The sequence below is a fragment of the Hippoglossus stenolepis genome, chromosome 1 (assembly GCF_022539355.2).
Source record: "Hippoglossus stenolepis isolate QCI-W04-F060 chromosome 1, HSTE1.2, whole genome shotgun sequence".
In the NCBI taxonomy this organism is placed as follows: Eukaryota; Metazoa; Chordata; class Actinopteri; order Pleuronectiformes; family Pleuronectidae; genus Hippoglossus; species Hippoglossus stenolepis.
The window spans coordinates 19810356-19834109 of NC_061483.1; the positions used below are offsets into that span (position 1 = coordinate 19810356).

Consider the following 23754-nt stretch of genomic DNA (forward strand, 5'->3'; position numbering starts at 1 on the left):
TTTTGTAGAGATCGGTTGCCATCTCAACTTTCTTCCATTACACCTTGACTGATTCTGTCCTTCAGTACTCCTCTCTTTAACCGACAGCGTCTACGTCAATTCAACCTGTCCCTCCCTGTCCCTCCTTTCTCAGATACGGTGGACGAAGACGGCGGGCAGTGCATCCGAGAAATTCCAAGAAAAACCCATCTACAACGAGACGCTACGCATCAAGAGCATCCGGAGGGGGCAGGGGGGTCGCTACTACTGCAAGGCCGACAACGGGGTGGGGGTGGCTGCCATCAAGTCCATCCGCGTAGATGTGCAATGTAAGTGGGCAGGAAGAAAGAGGAAAATAACAAAAAAAACTCCTTCCACTTCTCAACCACATCTGACTTTCACTACCGCCGTTCCCACTTTAGAGAAAACCAAGATAGGGAGAGATGGAAAGATTGGAGGAGGAAAGATGAAAGACAGATTGGATGGATGATGAGATTTCAGGTGGGAATGGCTTCCAGGAGTATCTGATGACTTACGGTGGAGATGATGAAAAGCATAGTTGAGGGGATTAGGGGGAAAGAGGATATATCAAATAGAATTGCTGTATTAGGGAAGGGTATAGATAAGAGGGTGCAACACATTAAATACTAACAAATCAATTTCAATGCCGTTGACGCTCATAGAATGCCATCAGTTCAGAGTATTTATAATTCAGGTGTGGGTTCTCCACCATTGGGGGCAATTAGAGAAAAACAACCTGTTTTATCAGATACTCCTGGAAGGAAGTGAAGTCTGTGGGGTATATCCAGAGTTTTATAAGAGTTAGTCCAGGCAGTACGGGCTCCCTAACCCACTGTTTCTCAACTGACCCATGTCCCCTGTACTCCAAACAAAAGCTTACAACTAAATCAGGTTGTTAAGATTTAGACATTGCTGCTTATTTCTGTCGTGTCCTCGACGCCATTAGTATGTAAATAACCAATTGGCTGATTATGAAGAGATTACATCTCCCTGTCAGACTTTGTTACAGGTCATTTAAAATGTCCCTGTAGTCAAGGGCTCTGTAGTGGCTCCTTTGTTATTGTTTCTGACACAAACATTTACTAAATGATATTATGAGACCTGTTTATCTTGGACACAAGTAATTATCGGCACCAGTAATTTTCCAGAGTGTCACTCCACACTGAAGAGTTTTAACCTGCAACAGTGTCAACATGTCACACTCTGGTGCTGTGCAGAGACACACGACGTTTTCAGAATCTGTAGCAATCAAATTAAAAGCAGTCCAGTGACATTGGAGGAGGATTAACAAGACAAAATAAATGAAGTGCAAGGATGTTACGCTCTGTAATGCCAGAACTGCTTCATCACTGTTATTTGTGCAGCCGCAGTAATTGATTAAACAGCCTGAATATCTTGGGAGAAGATAGAGTTTGGTGTCCTTGGTCCCTTTTCTATCACCAACATTAAAATTGCTTAGAAAATGTGATCGTTAGGGGTTGAGCGAGTTTCTGAAGTTGCTGCACAAGTTCAGGTTAACAGCATTATCAGGTTTTGTTCCAAAATTAGATGTTGTTTCAACTGACATCATGGTCATTTCATTCATTTTATTATGTAGCCCCATCTCTCTGAGAGTCAGGACAACGTGTTCAGGTTGGATCCTTTATCGTGCAACATATGACGGTTGAGAAGCAGTGTTGTGTTGTAGGGGCCCCGTGCTGCTGCTTGTTTCACTGCCCCACTGTCCCTGTGAGTCAGGGGCCAGGTCATGGCGACAGGTAGATTCACGTGCAACCATTTCCCTCAACACATCAATACCATTGTATTATCCCATTCCCAGCACCCTAAAAATCCTTGTCCCTCCGTGACATCCATTTATAGCCTTGATAGTTCCTTCCTTCATTGATTCAATCATTTTAATGGTCAGTTTATAGACTAATAGAAAAAAGGCAGATTTTCCAAGAGCCCTATAACACGAAACATCCATTACTTCTCTTTCATTTGCCAAATTCATCTCTTCTTCTGCTCTGCTTTGTGTACAATACAACACGACAGCCTGCATCAAATCTCACACACACACACACACACACTCTCTCTCTCTCTCTCTCTCTCTCTCTCTCTCTCTCTCTCTCACACACACACACACACACACACACACACACACACACAGTCAAATATAACAAGTTGGGTTTTCTTAACCAAATTATTTAAACTAATATGTTAACTTCAGTTGGTGACTTTAAATAACTTATTGTTAGTCTTTTTTTAATAAATACAATTTTATAGCACTTCTCAAAATACAGTTGCAAAGTTCTTCACAAAAAGCAAAACAACAAATCAAATAGAAGGACGTAAAAAAATAAACCGTCCAAATCAAATAAAAAAGCTTTCTGTTTAAAGTATTTTTCGAGGAAGCTCAATCAGTCCCGGTACAACATGAAGTTGACAGGAACTCAACAAGCATAAGTTGCACAAACTTGAGTAATGGTACTAACTATGTACATGACTTTGTACAAAATACATTATTTCATTACGACCACTGAAACCTAGAAACATTTTAGAAGCTAGAAGGGAGCTCAGAGAGCTGCTCATACCTCCGGCAAGCTAATGCTCGTCATGCTAAAGAAAGGAGTTAATAATCCTGAATCTGTCTATTTTTCTGGACATCTCCAAAATTTTATGAGTTCTTCCTTGGGTCATCATGTTCCATCCCTCCCCAAAATGTCATGGGAATCGGGACAGTAGTTTTTGAGTAATCCTGCTGAGAGACAGACAGACGGATGAAAACATAACCTCCTTGGTGGAGGCAACAATGTGAAGAACAGTAAAACTAATGAACATGAACCAAGTGACATCTGTGTAGATTCAGAACACAATTTTAACACATTTCCCCAGAGCATGCTGAGAAAAATGAAGTTCCTATTATCAAATGGAACATGTATGCAGGCACAAAGTAAAGAAAACTCAATATAAGCAGGTGAAATAAAAACTAAAGTTTTGGTTTAAAAGTCAAGATTAAGTTGAATGTACTTTTAAATTTAATTAGGACATTTTTTGCCTTTACATTGCATACACACACAAACACAAACACACACACACATGCTCACCCCATGCTTGTCCCTTTAGGATCCGTCACCTACCCACCACCCTGCCTCAGCCTCTTAATGGGGCTCACCCTCCCTCCCTTCTCCTTCCTCCCCTCTCTCTTCTGATAGTGTTAGTTCTCCCCAGGCGCCAGCACGGCCCCTGCTGAGGAGCTGGTAATTGCGGGGGTCCTGGGTAGTAAACAGGTTGTTTTGTGAGTGCAGTTGTGACAGGGGCTTTGTGAAGCTAACCAGCTCTGATGGCCAATGCTTGTTCAATTCTCCATCCCCCATGCTGCGTTAGACCCAGCGGCGTTCAGCCACGCTTCCCGCGCAGGGCGACTTTAGTGCTAGAACGATGTAACAATTAGCCCGGGCTACCTGGGAAGAAAGACAGAGAGAGAGAGGGGGGGGATGAGAGAAGGATGGGAGAGTGAGGTAAGAGGGGGGGTCAGGAGGGAGAGAGGACAGAGGGAAAAGGAGGCAGAGAGCCAGCAGCAACCAAGGTCAATTCAGATGAACAACAGGGAGGTAAACTGGAAAAACTACACAATCCTCTTTCTTTAATCGCAAAAAACTAAACCATTTACTATTATGTATATTAATTAACTGATGGGAAAGAAAAATCAATCTGGTTTTTAGGTGCAGAGCCATTAGCCACCAGAACACTATGTGTTAACTTTGGTTGGGATCTATTGTTACTCTATTCACATGATTCACTTTGTTTTTATACCAAACCATTCAGTGACCTCCGCACTAAATGGAAGCTAAAGAAAGACAGGGCCACACAAGTTTTCAGTAAATATTGTAAATAAAATAGCAATCAGTGGATATATTGATAATAATAATAATAATAAAAAAAAAAGTCACACATGTTTGTTTATGTGAATGATAAATTAATATTTGTCACTGTATCTTTTCAGATTAATGACATTTTGTAAATGTCCATTTTGGAATTGGCCTAAAAACATGATTGGACTATGATCCTTCTGCATTTCCTCTGTCATTCATTCAGGTTTTTTTGATTTGTCATTGAAATATGATCCTTTTGGGATTTAAAATAGGAAATTTAAAGTTAAACAACCAAAAACAACAAATATTGTTTTGTCATATGTCATGTGGAGTTAGATTGCTTGACTAAAGGTAAGTCAGCCCCCAATAATTAGCCATACTTGCTTGAAAAGTCAGGTGATGGATTGTGGCAGATTTTTTAATTGAGATAGTTGTGAGTTCCACTAAAAGAAATTTAAAAAAGGAGGGAAAAGGTAGAAAAAAGAGAAGGAGGAATAGGACAGACGGAGGGAGAGGCAGAAAGAAAAAACGTGAGATGGAGAAATGGGACATAGGGAGGAGAGAAGATAGCGGGAGAGGGAGAGATAATAAGGGAGAAGCGCTCATATGGTTTTCAATTTGGATGCATCCAACAGAGCAGTTATTAGACTAGAGGGCAGAACATGCTGTTACCTGCACCGGGTTTTAGATCTCCCTCTTCGTTTCTCTCAATCACACATTTTCTGTTTTCTTCCACATCTCACCACAGCTCTACTTTCTATTCCTTCTTCACCTCTTTATATTCACCTCCTTCCCTCACATTTCCTTTTTTCATGTTGTCCTCTTATCCTTCATGTTTTCCTTTGTTCTGTCTCGCCTCCCTTCCTGCCTCGCTCTCCACCAACCACACAGCACTGCTACTGTGTGTGTGTGTGTGTGTGTGTGTGTGTATGAATCAGCTGGCTTCTTTCTCCTCTCAGCTGTGAGGCTCAACCGAACACAGTAGTGCCTGGCTTTAGGTCATCTGGCAAGCTTTAACTTTCGTACAGTCACATGAATGTAAGCATGCACACACGCGAACACAAATGTCTCCTCTTCACTCATTCACTCACTCCAAACACACACACACACACACACACACACACGGAGCTTTTGCAAAATCTACACTGATGCATACAGTAATATGGAGACACTTTCAACCATGCACGTATACTCAGATATTTCCAAAAGCACACATACTGACATTTCAAAGTGTGTGTGTGTGTGTGAGTAACAGTAGAATAGAATGAGGAGGAGAGAGAGTGAATGACAGATGGAAAGTGAAGACAGCAGAGAAAATGAGTGGAGAGTTTCAGGATCGGAGCAAAGGCACATCTATTATTCTGCTTTGAATAGCAGGCACATACACAGCAAGTCACCCGTATGTCTCTGTAGCCGACACCCTGTCTCTTCCTCAGTCACTCATTCTTCTCTCTTTTATTCATTTTGCTCCTTCTACCTGCATCCTAATATTTCTTCCATTAGTTTTTTCCCCCCCACAGCACACACACAAATACACACATATGGGCCTTTCCTCTCTCTTTTTCTTATTTACTCTATTTTGTTTACATTTTTTATGCTCAGGATCTAGCCTGTGAATCAGTTATTTATTCAGCACGTATTTACTTATTAATCACAGATAATAAATCAGTTATTGCAGAAGGATTGATGCTTGCAGGCTTGTTTTCTGTATGTATACTTGCAGGACCTTCAGTTGGCCAATTACAGAAATCATGAACTTAATACACAAGCACTAGTGAAGGTCTCCTCACTGTGAATCTTCCCTCTTCCATCTCCACTGCAAAACACATACATCACACTCCCCATTAACCCACTACCACGTAGACATGAAGCAACTGCCTTTCCCTGTGATATCCCCCAATCACGTGTATCGACCAGTCGACCAGTGACCTTGGCACTCTAACCGCTGAGGCAGTGGGACAGTGAGCAGGCGGGGTTTAACTTTAGTAACTTCTACTGATGGGATGGACTTGGTTCAGAGACCCAACCAATGATTCTTACGCAACGATCAGAAAAAAAATACTTTGTTCATGAAAAAAGAAAATCAGATCAATTTAGAAAAAATTCTCTCTGGATTCATTTCTCTCGTCAGGGCACCACAAGGTAAGTGGAAAAGTGTTGGTTACAATGATGTTGGTAATATTCATCCTGATTATATTCATGCTGGTGGCAATGTTGTGTGTGTGAACTGAATATTATGATTTTTTCTGGGTTTAGTTTTAGTTGAGTTTGTTTTGCTTTTATTGAAATATTTGTCTTTAGGTCGTCACAAAAGAAAACAAACCAAACTTACCAAACATTTACGGGTAGGTTCATCCAAATCACAGAAGAACACTTACAAACCAGTAATACACTGGCCATGTGAATGTCAAGAGTTTAACGGCATCTCGATGAATTCTGCTGCGTTCAGGAGAAACTTCCGCTGTGCTCCTCTGAGAAGACATTGTACACTTTTCTTTGGTTTTAAGTAGTTTCAATGGAATTTGAGTTAGATAGTTTTCCAAGATTCCTATCAACTACTACGCTTTAAACAACCACTGAAGTCTGGACATTTTCCAGAAATGTTCCAGAGGAGCTGTGAGAAGGCAAATGTCCAAGTCAGTTGCTCCAGACATTGTCCGGAACATTCAAGTTAGTCCATGTGAGGTTACGGCAGGAACATTCACACCAAGCGAGTCGGCGTGTTGATGACGTTTCTAACATGACAAACACAAACTGGATTTAAGAGCTTTTGGCTTTAAGGGCTGAAGCCAATGTGCTGTATACAAAAACGTGTTGATGGTGATTTCAGCAGCGGAATTTATACGTTATATCCTACATCCTGCACGCTCTACCCAGGCACCACCGCTCGTCTGAATGCTTGGGACATTTTTCTGTTGCTGTGAAACACGTCGGACATTCTCCTGCTCATGTCTTAAAGCAGCTTTAGTGTTACAGTCTGTCAAACTGTAAATGTGGGGATATGTCATGACCAAGCCAATGGATATGAATAAATATTAGTCACATATATCTATATATATATATACTGTTTATACGTAGACATATTGTATGAATCTTTATTTTACGTTTCAAAGTAAATAAAATAGAAAGTAAAAAATAGACATCCACTTCAGCAGTTTCCAGCCACATAGACTTTTTTCAAAGAAACTGTCTCTAAGCTGCTGTAGAAAAGTCAATGACAGTATAAGTCAATGGAGTATAAGACTATGAATCTGCAAATGTATACAAGCCCTTTCACAGCTTTGGCAGTTATCACCCTAACTGTCACTGGCTATGGGAGCCAACAGAGGAATGTGTAATCTATTATTCCAGCAGTGCGGCTTTAGAAATGGTCCCAGTGCAGTCATACCAGTGCTCGAGTTGTTTTTGACACACACAGACACACACATGCATGTATGCAAACATACACAAACACACACACACACACACACACACACACATTTTCACACCCGTAAACAGCCAGCTAGGTGGCATTTAGTCTGTCCCTGTTGGCCAGAATCTTCTGTCACAACATGGGCTCTGTGCTTCAAGGTGACACCAATTCTGGCTGGAGCAGGAGGAATGAGCAGTGGCACTACAATGGAAACCAAACATGCACACACATTCTGGCACAAAGGCAATTAGCTGTGGTTTAGACAGGGCAGAGAAAGGGAGACGTGGCTGCCGGTACTTTAAAGAAAGCTCTGACCTTTCAGTGGGATCGAGGCTGCAGCCACAGGGTGAATCATCGGACCACCACTCTACTCTCTGAGTCACTAAAACTCACAGAAACTTTCTTCCCTTTTTTCATCATCTCTTTCATATCTCTCATCATACATTTCTCCCGTCCTAAATTCCTCTGTTTATCATCCTCAATGCTCCTTTCTCTGTGTGTTACTTCTTATTACTCCTGGTTGCTCCTGCAATTTTTATTTCGCTTCTTCATGATTTTCTTTGCCTGTTTGTGTTTTCTACGTTGCTCTGTCTCGTCCCTGTAGGATTTGTTTCTTATACTTTCTTTTGTTGATGTCCTCCCCTGTTCACTTTTTTTTGTTATGCCACTCTCACTAAAGGGATAGTCATTGTTTTCATGCTGAACTGTTATTAAAGAGCTGTATTTTGATATATAGTTTAAATGGTTACATTACAAATGTACCAGACCAAGATACCTGGTAATCTGGAGACTTGTCTTAGCCTGAAGAAAATACAACATGTTCTGTTGATTTTGCTTCACAGTCTGAAGGAATTCCTTTGTAACAGTAGCAGTGAGTATTCAAACAACCACACAACACAACATAACAATAATTTAGGTGTGTCAGTAAACCAACATGGTAACAGTGAGTCCAGACCTTATTGGTTTCACATGTTTGCCTAATAAAATGTCTGCCATGAAAAGGATGAACTATGATGCATAATAAAATTACAATACATAAAAAACAAGACGTAATCCACAATAAACTATAAAGACACAAGATGACAGTGAAATAAAGTCCAATCCAAAAGAGGAAATCATACAGTGACTCTCTCGCAACTATGTTTGTACGCAGTTGCTTACAATGGTTTATGTAGATTTGATGCTCTGTAAGAACCAGCCTTTGTTTCTCGTCAGTTCATTTATAGTGCTGATACAGTGCTACTCATTTGTTGTTGTTGTTTATTAGAAATTAATTACTAGGGTAGAGCAAAAACACATTCATCTAACAAGTCGTGGGGTCTACTTTGATATATCCTGGGCTATATTAGATTATTATATTAGTGTCTATAGAGAGCAAAAGTAAACTGGATGAATACAAAGTACTGGGGCAAACAATTCTCATTCTCATGGAGAGAACACAGCGCCATGTTCATTTGTGGGATAAAGTGCATATATAGAATTGTATAGTTAAAGTCACAGTCAAATCCTCATATACATTCCTGTTATTAGCAAGCAGAAAAACACTAATAATAATCCAGCCCAAAGGCAGACTCATCACTATCTACATTTGTGGAATTGCTGCTTGAGTGATCTGCTGTATATTGATCCAGACCTGAAGCATCCTGAAGCACGGTGTTTGATGTCATGCTTCCAGTAAGTGAAAGGAAACCTTTGGCTTTGTCTGAAAAGCCTTTGCTTGTGAATGTCAGCCCTCCCTCCTGAGATGCTTTTTTTCATTTGATAAGAGGTCTTGGAAGAGACAACAACCTTAAGTATACAAAGCATGGAAATTCAATGTTGCCACATACATCTGCACACGGAGACTAGGAAACATCTGTTTTCTTTCAAAAACGTGCAAGTAAAAACTTTTTCCTAAGAAACTATTTTATGAAAGTAAAAATAAACATTATATTTTATAAACAATAGCATTAAAACTTCACCCTCTCAGGAAGCAACCACTTCATAAATCCGTCATCATAAAGGAATGATTCACCAGTAAATTCAGTGGAGGGAGGTTCAACGTCTACTCTACCTTAATGCAGGGAGAAGTCGTGCTGTGACAGAGTGACAGCGCTCTGACTCACTGAGGAAGGAAGGAAGACAACAAGTGGAGGGTGAATCCTTTAAGTGTGAGAGGAAACAGAATTCTCTTTCTTCAGGGGAAGTGGTGGGAAGCTCTGGTAACACTGCGGAATAACCATGTTAAATAAATTCCACACAAACACCCTCTGGGTCAACTTCACAACAACAACAGGTTACTGTTCACACTGAACTTTGACATGTACTGTACATCATTTTTATAAATCTATAGATGAACCAACGATGAACGTTATCACTGGAAAAGGTGTGCACTCGGCTCTTTGAGATGTGTCGTCACAGGCAGTTCAATGCTGTGACAGAGAGCTAACTGTTAGCATGAGTTGAGTAGTTATTAGATGTAACTCAAGCGCTGTGAGTGAGTATGAGCCATGTTTTAAGCTGGTTAACGTTCATGTTGTTAGTGTTTTAAGTTGTACATCAGGCTGTATATTCCTGCTTGTGGAAGGATTACAGTGTGGAAGGTTGTATGTATCTGTATGTGTATCACTTTAAGTAATATTGTACTCATCGACAATTACCTTCACCAAGGAGGTTATGTTTTCACCATTTGTGAGCAAAATTACACAAAAACTCCTTGACAGATTTCCAAGAAACTCGGTGGAAGGCTTTGGTATGGATCAGGAAAGAAGAAAGGAACGATTTTTTGTCTTCTCTTTCTCTAACATTGCGAGATAGGATGTTTTTTTTCTTTTCTATTTTCGCTGATCCCCAGGAGTAATAAATGTATCTTGATGAAAAAAAATCTGGCATATTTATGGAATCTGGCATATTAGTTTATTTCCAGGAAACCACACACACACAATCACCCAAACCGCATGATTCACACTGTTTAAATCTACAATGTGTAATGTGAAAATTAGCCACACGTACGCAGGAGTACATGCAGGAAGTCACACCCATGGACAACAACATTAGGAAGATGTGTTCATTAACAACTCACAGTACAGTGCTCCAGCTTGCATCAGGCGCATTCACACACCACCAAGTCTCATCTTCCTCTTTCCTTCTAATGCTACGACACTCGAATCACTGCTGTGACAGAAGGAGATCCTTCCAGTCAACCATGATAATTTCATAACAGTGTATAATGAATAAGGACGGTGCGTTGGCTCTGTGGTTGGCGCTGTCACCTCACAGCAAGACGGCTGTGGATTTGAACCAAGCTGGAGTTCTCATGTGGACCTCCTCTCACTGACCGTCCATCCACAGACATGTAGGGCAAGTGTACTGGACACGCTGCCTGACTGAGTGTTAGCCACTAAGCAGGATGTGTTTGCATTGTGTTTGAGATTCCTCTGCGATAAATAAAACTTACACAATAAAGCAATTTGATGGAGCTGCCATGAGACAGAAACTGAGTGAGGGGAAAGAGAGGGAGTTTGAATTGCGACCTTAAGATAAGTGTGTGGATATTTGTGTGCATGGATAAATAATTTGTGTCTAAGAGAAGTTGTGTCAGGGTGACCTCCTCCGACAACGGAAGGGCAAACATGTCCCTGTTTTACAGCACATTTCACAGTTCATTCAGATAGTCCTTTCATCGTGTCGGTACGTGAAGGTTGCTGTTTTATGCTTTTTTTTCACTTGGCAAGTTTAATTCAAAAAGAGGTTTGTTGTTCTCCATTCAATTGGTTATTAAACTGTGGATGTATTTCAGCCTGTAAATCCTCAATGCAACGCGTGGCAAAAGATTGGGCCATAATATTCATAATCCCACAAACATCATTCATTTACAATAGAACAAAGACTGAAGTGCACAGTTGTATGGGAAACGAAAAAAAGGAGATAAGAAATACCAAAGACATGACCTTGTTTTCTTCAGTGGTAGCTTGATGAATCCTGTAGGTTACATAAAGTACAAAAATCCCGACCTTCAACTCTATTTTACTGGTTTATTTTTTACATCTGCTTTCAAATTAAAGTAGTTCCCACAGTTGAATAAGCCGACTGAACATCCACAATGTGAATCTCACATTGTGAGTCGTCAGTAGATATCTGGGGCAGTCAGAACCAAAGGCTACATGCTTGAACGTAAAATATTTTTGGGAATCTAAGCGAAATATGGCACTGCTGTACAGTAGCTCAGTAAGTCTAGTGAAGGGTCTGTTTCCCACTGGGCCTACCTGCCAAAAACACTCACTAACAATCAAACCATCTACCAAATTGCATATCATACAATGAAGATATGTTGAGTATGTTGTTGCTGCTTGTAATAATTTATTTTACGAAAACATTGAATGCTACAATACCTAAGGTGCATTAATAGTTTATGTATCATTGTATCTAAGATGTTGATTTGAAATTGATTCATATGAAGAGCCTTTTTTGACTTTACAGATCAAATAGATTTGTTTTGCTAACACCCTCATGTTGGTGCAATTGCATGATGGGTTTGAGTGAGAAAAAAAGGCATCTTTTTTTTTTTCCATTGATTCAGAACAGAAAAATCCTGAGCACATCTTTTAAGTGACAGGAGCCTTGGAGAAATGAAAGAGGGCCAAACGTTATGGTCTTTTTCCTTTCAAAGTGGAACTCTCAATCTCACCAGCAGCAACAATTTAAAAACTCAGTCGAGTGGATCCCTCCACCAAGGCCCAACAGTCCCCGTATGAAACCACATTTCAAATCACCAGATGTGGACTTTTATTTGGACACAAAACTGTGCACACTCATCGATAATAGTCCTCTAAATATGTCTGATCTGATTCATCAAGATCCATGAATTATTATCTGAGACGAAAATGTTGAAAAACACCCAATCTTCCAATGTTAAAGTAAGTGAAAAAAAAAAAGTATCTTGCATCCACCCCCTGATCCAGGTCCACACCAACATTTTATAGTTTTTTATCCTGACCCATTTAGCATCCTAACACTAAATTTCATGGTAACCCGTCCAGTAGTTTTTGTGTAATCCTGCTGACTAACAAACAAACAAATAAACACAGATGAAAACACAACCTCCTTAGTGGAGGTAATAAACAATTAAAAAACATTTTGGGGGCCTCACTCAACAAAAAGCAAGAACTGTGTCTAGCTTTGAGGAAGGGGCTGGTGTGATATGTAAATATTGTTAAAGCACACAATGTTTGGCTGTGTGTAAAATATTAACTGATCCTTTAAAATACATCCATGCCCACCACACTCCCTTTGTACATTACATTACATTTAACTGACGCTTTTATCCAAAGCGACTTACAATAAGTGCATTCAAACATGAGGGTACAAACCCAGAAAAGTAAGAATCAAGTAAATACAATTTAAAACATTTTAAAATATTTGTATTTTAAATAATATGGTATCCTGCTGCAGCTGTGTACTGTGTTAAAGAATCACAAGAAAGCTTAGTTATTCAAGCCATGATATAAGCTCTGAGCAATCAAACACAAGCACAAAAAAATTGCTTTTCAAATTGCTCACAATTATTCGAAGCCTGTTGGAAACGGAAAGGTCAGTGTCAAAATTGTTCCCCTGCACTTTGAGGTTCATGGCTCAGCATGGATTATTTTTTTTGTTGTGTGTTACATTTGGAAAGCATTACTGTGTCGGTGCTCTCGGTTAGAAAAGATTGCCTTGATGCTACATTGAGTGTTTGGTGTTGATAATGTGCAAACAGCTCCAGGCTTCTCTCAACAGGACACTGTTGTTTTTTGGCCAGATGCTGCAGAGTCACAGGATGATGTGAATGTACATCACCACAAATATACCACCCAGGCTAAATGTTGTCCCTTTTTTTAAGTCCTATAATACATCTGGCAAATGTTCCTGATATAATTTACCATACTGTAGAAAAGGGGCAAAGCAGTGGTGTAGTGGGGGTGTAAACCTGCGAGGGAATTACACAGATACTTCAGAAGCACCGTAGTTGACTGAATATTGAATGTTGCCACATTATGTTGTTCATGTCTCCTCTTTTATCTTCCAAAAAGAAACTCATTATCGTTGTACATTACACAGCCCCTGAGGTTTTTATGTTTCCTCGCATTGTGTGTTGTGTTACTTCAAACTAGTTTTGTGCTACCTCCCAATACTTCTCTTCAATTCCTTCTGAGCCATATGTAGTAGAGTGTGGCTCGGCCGCATGTTTCTGTCTGAACCTGTCTGAGCCCGTTAATGTAAGCTGCACTGAGTTTGTGTTACCCTGTCCCTGATACTCATTTTCCCTGATTACAGATCAGCCCAGCCAATGTGACCGACCCGAAACAGAGTATCATTTCAAAATTTTGTTCAGAACCTGAGCCGTCCTGTCTGGTCTGACAGCTGCCGCTGGGCTTGGGTGTCCACGTTCTTATATGTAGCCCATTTCCCATGACTTTCTCCCAAGGGAACCCTGAAGTATGGATCAGTTTATTGATTTCACTGACGTATGCTGATAAAGCACTATACTGCTCATTAGGTATGGTTAATTAGTTAGTGAAAGTAAACCTAAGCAAATTCTTAGATCAAGGAAGGAGGAACTGTTTACAGCGATCTACAGGATGCTATTAGATTCATGCAGTTCCTGTACCCAGGACAACTGCACGGATACAGATGACTGCACACTTGTGTGAGATAATAAAAAGACAACGTTGCATGATGGGGGGAAGGAAACTACTCCAAGAGAATGCAAAACATATTGCAAGGGAAAAATCTTGCCATGATCCTATGAGGGCTCCAAAGTACATGAACTTAACTTGACCCCGAATATCAAATAACAAAAAGAGTTGATGTTGCAACATCAGTGTGAGAACTTTGCTGTGCTTTCACTCAATATTAACTGAATATGCACATTAACAGGCAAGGCCTATCAGTCATATTCTTTGCTCTCTGTGTGCATAAAAGATTCTCATTACCACTATCACACCTCCAGTCAAATATGGAAATGAAATTTCACGATATGAAGTAAGAAATACACCTGCACCACGAGGAGCTAACCTGGCAAACTCTGAGTTCTCCCTTGATCTCTGCGAGGAGGAGAATGTGATGATTATCAGCTCCACTGCTGCCAGATGATCATCGTATCACTGTCAGATCCACTTCAGAGCTAATCTGATGGAACACGAAGGAGGGTTTTATTAACAATCACAAATATTCACACAGTGTCTTTCAGGCAAATCTGTTTATGTGCATTAGTGTGTCTGTGTGTGTGCGTGAGTTTGTCTGTCTGTATTTCAGAGGAAAATGAATTTGCGCAGCACGTGTGTGTACAGTGTGTTGAGCTATATGCTCAGTGTGTATGCTGAGCAGAAGGCAGGACTATTGTCACAGGAAAATAATGCATCTCTCTTTCTATCAAATCAAATTTAGTCCCACGTGCGTCGTATTTTATTACTGAACAGGCAAAAGATGTTCCATAGATATGGGCAGGCAGAGAGATATGAAAAGGTGAATTAGCTATTGTGCTGTTCCTCATGAATACATATTTTTGATTAAGTTCATCTTTCGGATATTTAAACTCCTTTTGGATAAAAGCGAATGGAGAGAGATTTTGTTCCCCTGCAGCATTCAGCCTCCAGGTCTCTGCTTCATAAGTTAGCAAATAATTTAGTTTTTTTTAGTCTCATGTGTTTGTGTGGTCTTGCCCCAGTTTACCTGTGAGCAAATGGAAATATTCTTGCTTGTTTGCTTTATTGATTACTTCATCATGAGTCACACCACATGTATTAGCCAGTAATTTCTGCATTTTCACTGTTATCATTCTACAAATGTGGACAGAGGAATTAATCAAGATGTTTTGGTCCCTATCTTCCTGTGCTGATGCTTATGTTAACCTAAATATTCCATATGTATAGTATGTATAACTTCATTAGGTTTTGGTATTTTTCCAGATGAGAAATGTACCAATTTAGTTTTTGAATTTTATATAATTTAGTTGGAAGTTTGAGGACCCACTTCCTGAAGAAGTGTCATTATAGACTGTATATAAGGGTGAAGGGATGGACAACATGACTCCTCTAAAAAGTGAAGCCAAAGCATGGACCAAACAAAAAAGTCAAATTACACTTTAAATATTTTTTTCCCCAAAGATGGTTTCTTTCATTTTAGACAGTTCTTAAGTTTGACAGCTGAGACTGACTTGTGACAGGTTGAGCGTGTGTGTGTGAGATTCTTTGACCATCCTCACATTTCACATTACATCTGTTCACCGTGAGGAGAATAGAGCTCATTCCACACATACTCACTTCTCTCTCCAAGCAGTGCCAAGGTCAGGTTATAGATAAAGGGCCAACTAGCAGCACATTGTAGTGTCTGCGTTGAAGGACTTTTTAACCCAATTCAGATGCCCCAGAGAGAGGCACCAACTCCAATTCTTTTCCTATTTCACCAGTGGCAAGACGTAAGGACACAATGTGATCTAGGAATGCATACTTTAGGCTTAACTATCCAATAGGATGCAAACACCTACATGTATTATGGAGAGTGACAGCGATTCTAGCCAATTCATGGATGTGCTGTTGGAATGGGTGACGCAAGTAGAGGGAGATATATGGGGAGGCTGTGGGAGACATCTTCAGACTTGGGCTGACAATTGCTCATGTTACTCTGTTACAAGATGGCAGCTTTCATAACGGGATATTTTGGCTACATCTCAGGACAGTGGGAGGAAGTGGAGACATGTCGTCCACCTTTTTATACAGTCGATGATGTGATGAAAACAACTCTAACAGATATAAACAGCTATATAGGATACACCTTATTTCTCTTGAGCTACGTTATCAGGGTCTTGATACGTTTTAAAGTTACAAGTGTAAATATTTACTTAACCCTAACCCAAATTATTGTCCAGTTATGAATGAAAGTTTAACTCAAGAGTAATAATTAGACAGAGCTAAGATGTATAACTGTCGGACTTGAACTTCAACATCACCACAGCCTGTTGAACAGTGGTTTTACAGAGTGGAGGCTTCTCCTTCATAAAGAATCTTTGGCAGAGTACAGACACCGGCTGAATAATATTCGCTTGAACCAGACAGCAGACAGGTTTAATGCTGACAGCAGGTTCTCACCTGTTAATATGACCTGCCGCCAGCAACGTTTGGGAAATGATGACGGCGACAGTCAGCAACGTCTAAAACTGAGAAGCTGCTGAGAGTTTCGAGTTTTAATAAGAAAGAAAAGCAGAGAGAGATAAGAGATTTGTGTGCACTGAAAATGGAAACTTCAGAGTCAGTCTCACCACTGCTCCTGAATCATATTTCACATTCACACACTCTAATTTTGTATTTGGACATGCAGCAGGTCTAATGGAGAGCAATGCTGTAACAGAAACAAGCTGAGCTGGACAAGACAGCAGAGACTATTGAAATGGGATGTTTCTATTATTTTACCAATCCCTTTTATATCAGAAATGATGATGATGAACTATCAGTCTGGGAGGTTGAAGTCTGCGCAATTAGATTATATACTGAATAGAAAGGGGGAGAAGGTAGATAAAACACATTAAAAACATTGTTTGGAAACGACAGTAATATAAAGTAGGTGTGATTTGTGGTAAAAGGACTAAAAGATGCGGATACACAGTTATTGTCCTTTAATAGACCAGCTGTCCGATGGCATCTGTGCAATGGTTACACATTCTTCTCTTCACCAGCTGCGTCAGATTCCTCTCTGTTCTGTTGTGTCTGGATGAGACGCTGAAGATAAATCTTTTTAATGAGAGCATTCTTTAAATTTCACAACATAGAGAAAATCCATTCTTCACCTGAGAATATCACAGAACTAACACAGAAAATGATCACCTCGTGACATGGGCAATGTCAACAGGCCCTATGTCCTAATACCTAAATGCTTCCATGGTATTGGATTGAATATAGTAAATATATCTATTTCACCAATCAACATTTCTCACATATGTTTTAAATAACAGAGAAATAAAAATGTGCTAATGTAAATGGAGAACGTGAATGGTATGAATACAGTTAATGTGACAGAGAGGTGTCATCCCTCTGAGACTTGGAAGTTCCTGTCCGTACTGACCTACAGTTAAACAACCTCTAAGTGTAAGACCTGTCTCTAATGGAAAGGGGCTGTCATGGCGCTGGGGGGGTGGGGCAAAAGGAAAAAAAACTGGGACATGACTGATGCAGCAACACAGGAAATGGTTCTCTGTGTCCAAGAGAAAATGAATGATCCTGCATATATTGTACTTTTAGTAGAAATGTGTTCCTGTGTTCCTGTGTTCACTTCTACCATCCATCAGTACATTATTGTTTTTCATTTTCATGAAATGAGGCATTTTCCTATCATGTTCTGGTATTAAAACAAACACCAATTTGTCTGATGGAAGCGATATAATTACAGGTCATAATTTTAATCTTTCAAACGCACTAATATTTCCTGCATAAATGTGGTTAACATAAAGTGTGGTACTCACATTAAGCTATGCTTACAAATTACCCTGATTTGCATAATGGGGCTGCTAAAGGTCAAACCTTTAAAGGTATCCGGGCGATTTTAAACCTTATTTTCATGGAGGCTATGCTCGTCATTCAGAACAGACTCAACCCACTGCAACTGCAACACACTCTTGTTCGTTAACATCTTGTTATGATTTCTTATATTTTTATCTCAGATAATTTTGTGCTTCACTTGCTAAGATGTGGATTTGTGCATTGCTCTGTGTTTGGTGTCCTTACATTCACCCATCTGGAACATCTGGAATATCTACCTGCACCCGTGGCTGTGTCCCTTCGACACGTGTCACAGTGCTGTTGCTTTGAAACCATTACGTAGTACATTATGCAAGAATGATGTTCTCCCTCCTGCTTGTGCCCTGTCCTTTCTGTTGTAAGAGGTCATTTGGTTTCCCTGGAGGACTATTCAGCTGGGACAATTATAAAGCAATAATTCACACAGGACTTAAGGAAGGAAGTAGCACGGGGTGGCATGTCCGGATAGTGGCCACCGCACCATGTTACTGGCATTTCTGACACTGTGGATGGTTACACTCTGTAACGTTTGTGATTGTGTGGGTTGTCTTGGTGTTGGAGGGGATTAATTGCTCAGTTAATCTTTTAGGATACCTCCGACTTGAGAGGTACACTCAAACAAACAAAGCTGAGGAGAGTGAGAGATTTAAATATTGACAGGCAGTGCTCTAAGATGCCTTTTATTGCAACCACAGCCGAGTATGTCTTCCGTGTATTGAGCTGTATTGATTCACCTCCGACAGACTGGGTGCAAACAGCTTGAAAAACGGCCTGTGACAGTCAGGTAGTCACTGTTGTAATTAGCTTGGTGCCATTTCCTCAGTTAAGTGTGTGATATAATGCATTAACAGTAACACTAGCTGCCATTGTGGATATTAAGGTGTACAATTTGCATAAGTTTCGAGGGGAAAGTGTCAACGTAACAGTGTTTGACAAAAAATAGATTTTGCCAGTTTGTGTCAAAAAAATTGAGGCCTTTGCTGCTTTAAGAAAAAAGTGTTTTGAAATGACTCGATTTAGTTTAATGACATTGATCAAGTTTTCCTATCGTTTTCATCTGGCTTTGTTTTGGTATTTCCTGTTTAATTGGCTGATTGAGAAGCGGCTGAAGTGAAATAGTCAGGTCCTTTGTTCAGGTTTCTTTCTTAAAGATCACGTTAAACTTGAAATAAACGAACTGCTCAAATTGAACTCAGGGCATGTGGGGTAAAACACGTACATTACCAGTACACAGCAGCAGCACCTTCGACGCAATCTCTACACCCATCGACTATCGTCAAATTACCCTTTGGGGGCAACGGCCAATATTTTGAGAAACCTCTATGGCCAGATTTTTTTCACAACTAGTGAGTTTATTTTCCATTTTCATTTTAAAGCCACTATAACTACAATTTCTTGAGTCTCTGTTACTCTCCACACAGAAAACAAAAAAAACCTTAAACCAGAAGGCTTTCAACGGAAAATCTTGTCCCTTGCCTACAGATTGTGATATTCTCTTGCTGAATATGTTTTTACATATGAGATTACCTTCGGAGTGCATGGTATATGGTTTTCATACAATATTTAATCTATTCGTATAGTTAATCTCTGCCCTGGTTTTATGTCCATTATTATCTTCTGTGTTTGAGCCAGCTGTAGAATTATAATTGCCCTCCAGGGACAAATAAAGTTGTTTAGAATTTAATTTGAATTGTAATATAAAATGCAGGTCATCCAGGATCAGCACCTACTCCTTAAGGCCCAATCCCATTTCACCCCTTCTCCCTGCGCCTTAGCCCTTTCCCTCCGTTTAACGTGTAGGGTGAGGCTGTCCCGATACTTGTTGATACTTATCTTAGTTTAATATCGTTTCAATGAATTATGGTCATTTTTTTCACAACAACCTTAAAAAAATTTGTTAGCATGATAATCCCGTATTGTCACATCATTTCATTGCATCCCCCCTTTTTGAAAAAACATGATGCACTTGATTTATCCAGCGTATAGCAATGATGTTACTGAACTTAACTGCTCTAATAACAACGCATCCTGGCAGGGTTTCCTACAGACCACTGCTAGCAGCCTAAAGCTGTGGGCTTTTGATTCATACGTGAAATAATGCTGAGCATCCAAGCCTTTTAATTTCCATTGGATAAATGGCAAATGTCATTGATTCATCTGCATTAGCATAGATGTTATTAGGATATTATAGGTTTACCACTTTAGTAGCTGCAAGCAATAGCATTGGTTCATTTAAGATCTAAACAATGTTAATGTTATTAAGTAGGACTTTAGACATGTCAAACTCTACTGTCTTTAGAGTGTCATATGTCAAACTCTGCATAGCCTGCTTAGTTCTGTGTGTAAGTAAAAAAAGGATTCGGGGGTCGGTGTCGTGCATTCAAAGAAGAGTTGTGTTTCACTTGTTCCGCCCTTGTAACCTTGAATGATTCTACTGTAGTTTATGCTCACCTTGGCTTGCACATTTGGTACGACTTAGTACTTTGTAATTATTTTGTACATGAATGCTTAATTAATTAGTATGCCAGTTGTGCAGCTATGTCAAAAACGTCTCCCCTCTAAAAACCAATCCTATTTTGCATGTGACTGGTGCATCTAAGTCGCTACTCTTTCAAGGAGTTATGTGTGAGAATTTTCTTGGGTTTGTTGTCTAAACACAGGGATGTGAAATGTCTTATTTTATGGCACCGCATACTGTATATTTGTGTTTTGGTCACATGGCCTGGGCCAGTGGACCTACACTACCAGTAGAGGGGCTTATTCCTCGTTTTATTCGGTTTTAAGCAATGGCTCTGATGGCAAACGTGCAATCCCCCAAATGTTGTGACAGACACCCTGGATCTTCAGAATGTTACGCCCATAGCGTTTTCCAAACAAGCAATGCAGTGTCACTGAAGCAAGCATTTATAAAGTGAGTCTGCTGCAATGACTAATGTAGCTGCGAATTTAGCCTATAGCAGCTATAGAACAAACACAGTCAGCATATCTCAGCATTAAATGGGTCATTTTAACAGCCTTATCAATGGTCCCCACTCGGTGTGACTCGAAGTTCCAGAGTTTGCTTGAAAATCAGCTGTATTTGTCAAGACAGATGGACGAGCAGATGGATGTGATGAGCACAAACCACAATTAGCCTTCCATTACTTCCCTGACATATGCTTAATATGACATGTTACAATTACACTGTCATAATAGAGCCTCATTTATACAAATTTCCTACACCATCTATTTGTGTCACATTGCTTTGACAAAGCAAATTTGAATAGATCTCAATTTTAAATGTTGGTTATATTGCTCAAACTGTACAGTTATTTTTTCCTTAATTACCTGAAACCATTTTTTTAGGTTCGAATGAGCTACATCGGAAGTAGCTCCTCTTCATGTTGCACCATCCCGACATGTTACCTGAGTAGCCTACAATGAACAAACCAAACAAACTGTCTCCACAAAGAGCCGTACATGTTTTTTACATTACCTATAGATTCCCCAACATGCTGAGGGGGGTGGGGGAAGCGGGTGTTCAGCTGATTGCAATCTGCATCCTCACCACTAGATGTTTGTAAATCGTAGAAAACAGTCCTTTAAATGATCCTCGCGTCATAATAAGCTAGTTTCATTTTAAACCGTGGCAGAAAACCAGGACATGTGTCACATATCACATCAACCCATTAACACCTAAGGTGCAGACTAAAATGCTTAAATATTTAGCATTCATTTCAAATCATTCATTGTAAATATTGCCTTTTTTTCTAACTTCATAATTAAAAAATACAATTAAACTGGCAAAATCGCAGTGTTCCCCACTTCATCCTCCTCTTAGTCAAACATGTCTCTCACCGACTGAGCCTCTGTCACTGGGTCAGCAGGAACATTATCTGGGTCTGAATCTTCTTATGCTATTTTCATCATTATTTTCAACAGTAAAAAACTGCTGTAAACTTCTTCAATATCGCTCATCTTGCTTAGATCATCATCCATTGTCTGAAATGATAGTTAAAACCTTTTTTCCTGACTTAGAGCACTAACAAACTACATTTTCCATCACCTTACCCATCAGTGTTTCTGCGAAGCACAATATATTTTTTCACTTGTAAAAAACGACGCACATGTCTCATCTGGCTTTAAAGGGAGAGGCATGTAGACGTCGCCCAAGTTTAGCATTAAGATGAATCTGCACCCGATGTAGAAAGGGGCACCAGCTCACATCGGAGCAAATTTATAGAATTTAATTAATAATCAGTCTCAAATCATAAAGTCATGAATTCTTGATTCAATGGATCTCTGTTCTCCACTTCAAAAGAATACACAATGCAACAATAGATACAAAAATATAAGATGTATTGTTATTCATGAGGAAGGGACAATTAACAAGGAGGATGAAGAAGATCTAAGGTAAATTTAGAGATTGTAATTCTGGTAACGACATCAACCCAGTCATTAATAGCAGAGTGGAATAATTGGACCGAGCCTTGTTGAATGAGTGCTGCTGTGCTGTGGACTTTCTCGGACCGTGGTTCTGGGGCTAGTAACCTCACGTCGGGTCCAGCATGGACAGCATCAGTTGTTCAGCAGGGGGTTCTGCCAGTGGTCTCTTCTCAGGCACTGTCTGGTGCAGACAGGTTTTGGTTTTACTAAAAATTGGCGTTGGTTTTACGACAGGAAATCTCCATAAATATTTCAACAAAGTCTTAATGAGGTAATTTTTAATGATTAAAAAAAATAGTATTTAGTGAGTATTAGCTGACTGTTGATTTGGCTTAAAGGAAAAGGAAATATCGTGAAGGGAAGTTACTTAAACGGGCATAATAGAAAGTAATTCTGTAGGTAAATTGGAACGATGTGACAGTTAAGAGAAAATAGGCTATATTAATTAATTATGAGAAATGGGTAAGATGTGAAGTATAAGTGCAAAAGAAAGAAGAGTAAGAAGTGTAAGACAAAGGATTCAAGATAGTGAGTCTTTTTTGTGACTGTGATCTTCTCTTTTTGAGGAGAAGTACAGTTTTTGCAGATCTAAAGGACGAGGTTGCATATTCTATCTCCACCATGACCCAATAAACATTCACTGTATGGAAAACCACATAATAAAACAATGTAAGGCAGAAAGTGAACAACACAAATATTGATTATCTGTAGGTAATCACTGAACGATCAGTATAAAACAACATTAGAAGGTATTTTAATGACAGTATAATGCACTATTATAATATTATTAAAATATTACTATTTAAAACACTTATACTTTTCTTTTGACAAAAGGTCAGTTTAGGTACATTATCATAATAACCTTAATCACACTCAGCTATATTTCATACTGTAAAAGAAACCATCTCTATAGAGGCTTCCCTTTAGTCCAAAGCACTATTTTATATATTTCCCCCATCGTCTTGTTACTGACTTTAAAATCTCCTTTGTGCAGCTTGTTACAAGTGGATCAACACTTATGACATACTCCATTTTTCCAGGGGACTACAGTCTACAGTTAGAACAGAGGATACAGAGCACAGTGTATGGGTGACCTACTGTAGCACATGTGGGTGTACATGTCTGTTAACATCCCTCCATGAATGTGTAGGATTATGAGGTTTTGATAGAATGGGTTTATGCGACGTTATGTATGCATGCATGCACAGACAACACCATGTGTGCTTCTCACCCTACAGTTTCCTCACCCCCACGGTTTCCCGGTGAGTGTGGTGAGTCACTGATCACATGTGACATGGGTGTCCATGACAGTTTGGGGTCGCCCGTGTGCCCGCCCCCTCCGCGCCGAGGTACTACATCTCAGTTAACTCCTTTAAGAGCAGGGCTTTTTCACGGCTTTGTTAAACATAAAGTGTGTTTGACAATGACAAGCTTACAGCGTGGAAGAGAGGGTAGAGGAAGGTGAGAGGTAAAACAGTGAGGAGGGAAGGCGGAAAGGGAGAGTGGGACGAGGAGGGAGCAAGGCAGGTGTAGAGAG

At 39.8% G+C, this 23754-nt stretch overlaps 1 protein-coding gene across 2 annotated transcripts in view; it reads left to right on the plus strand.

The window, feature by feature from the left end:
- The window catches only part of LOC118113156 (MAM domain-containing glycosylphosphatidylinositol anchor protein 1), a 175484-nt gene that overhangs the window by 66689 nt on the left and 85041 nt on the right, over window positions 1-23754 (plus strand). For both annotated transcript variants that reach the window (XM_035162589.2, XM_035162598.2), the window contains exon 4: window positions 134-308. In XM_035162589.2, coding sequence (XP_035018480.1) covers window positions 134-308 — 175 coding nt within the window. The remainder of the gene's footprint in view (window positions 1-133; window positions 309-23754) is intronic.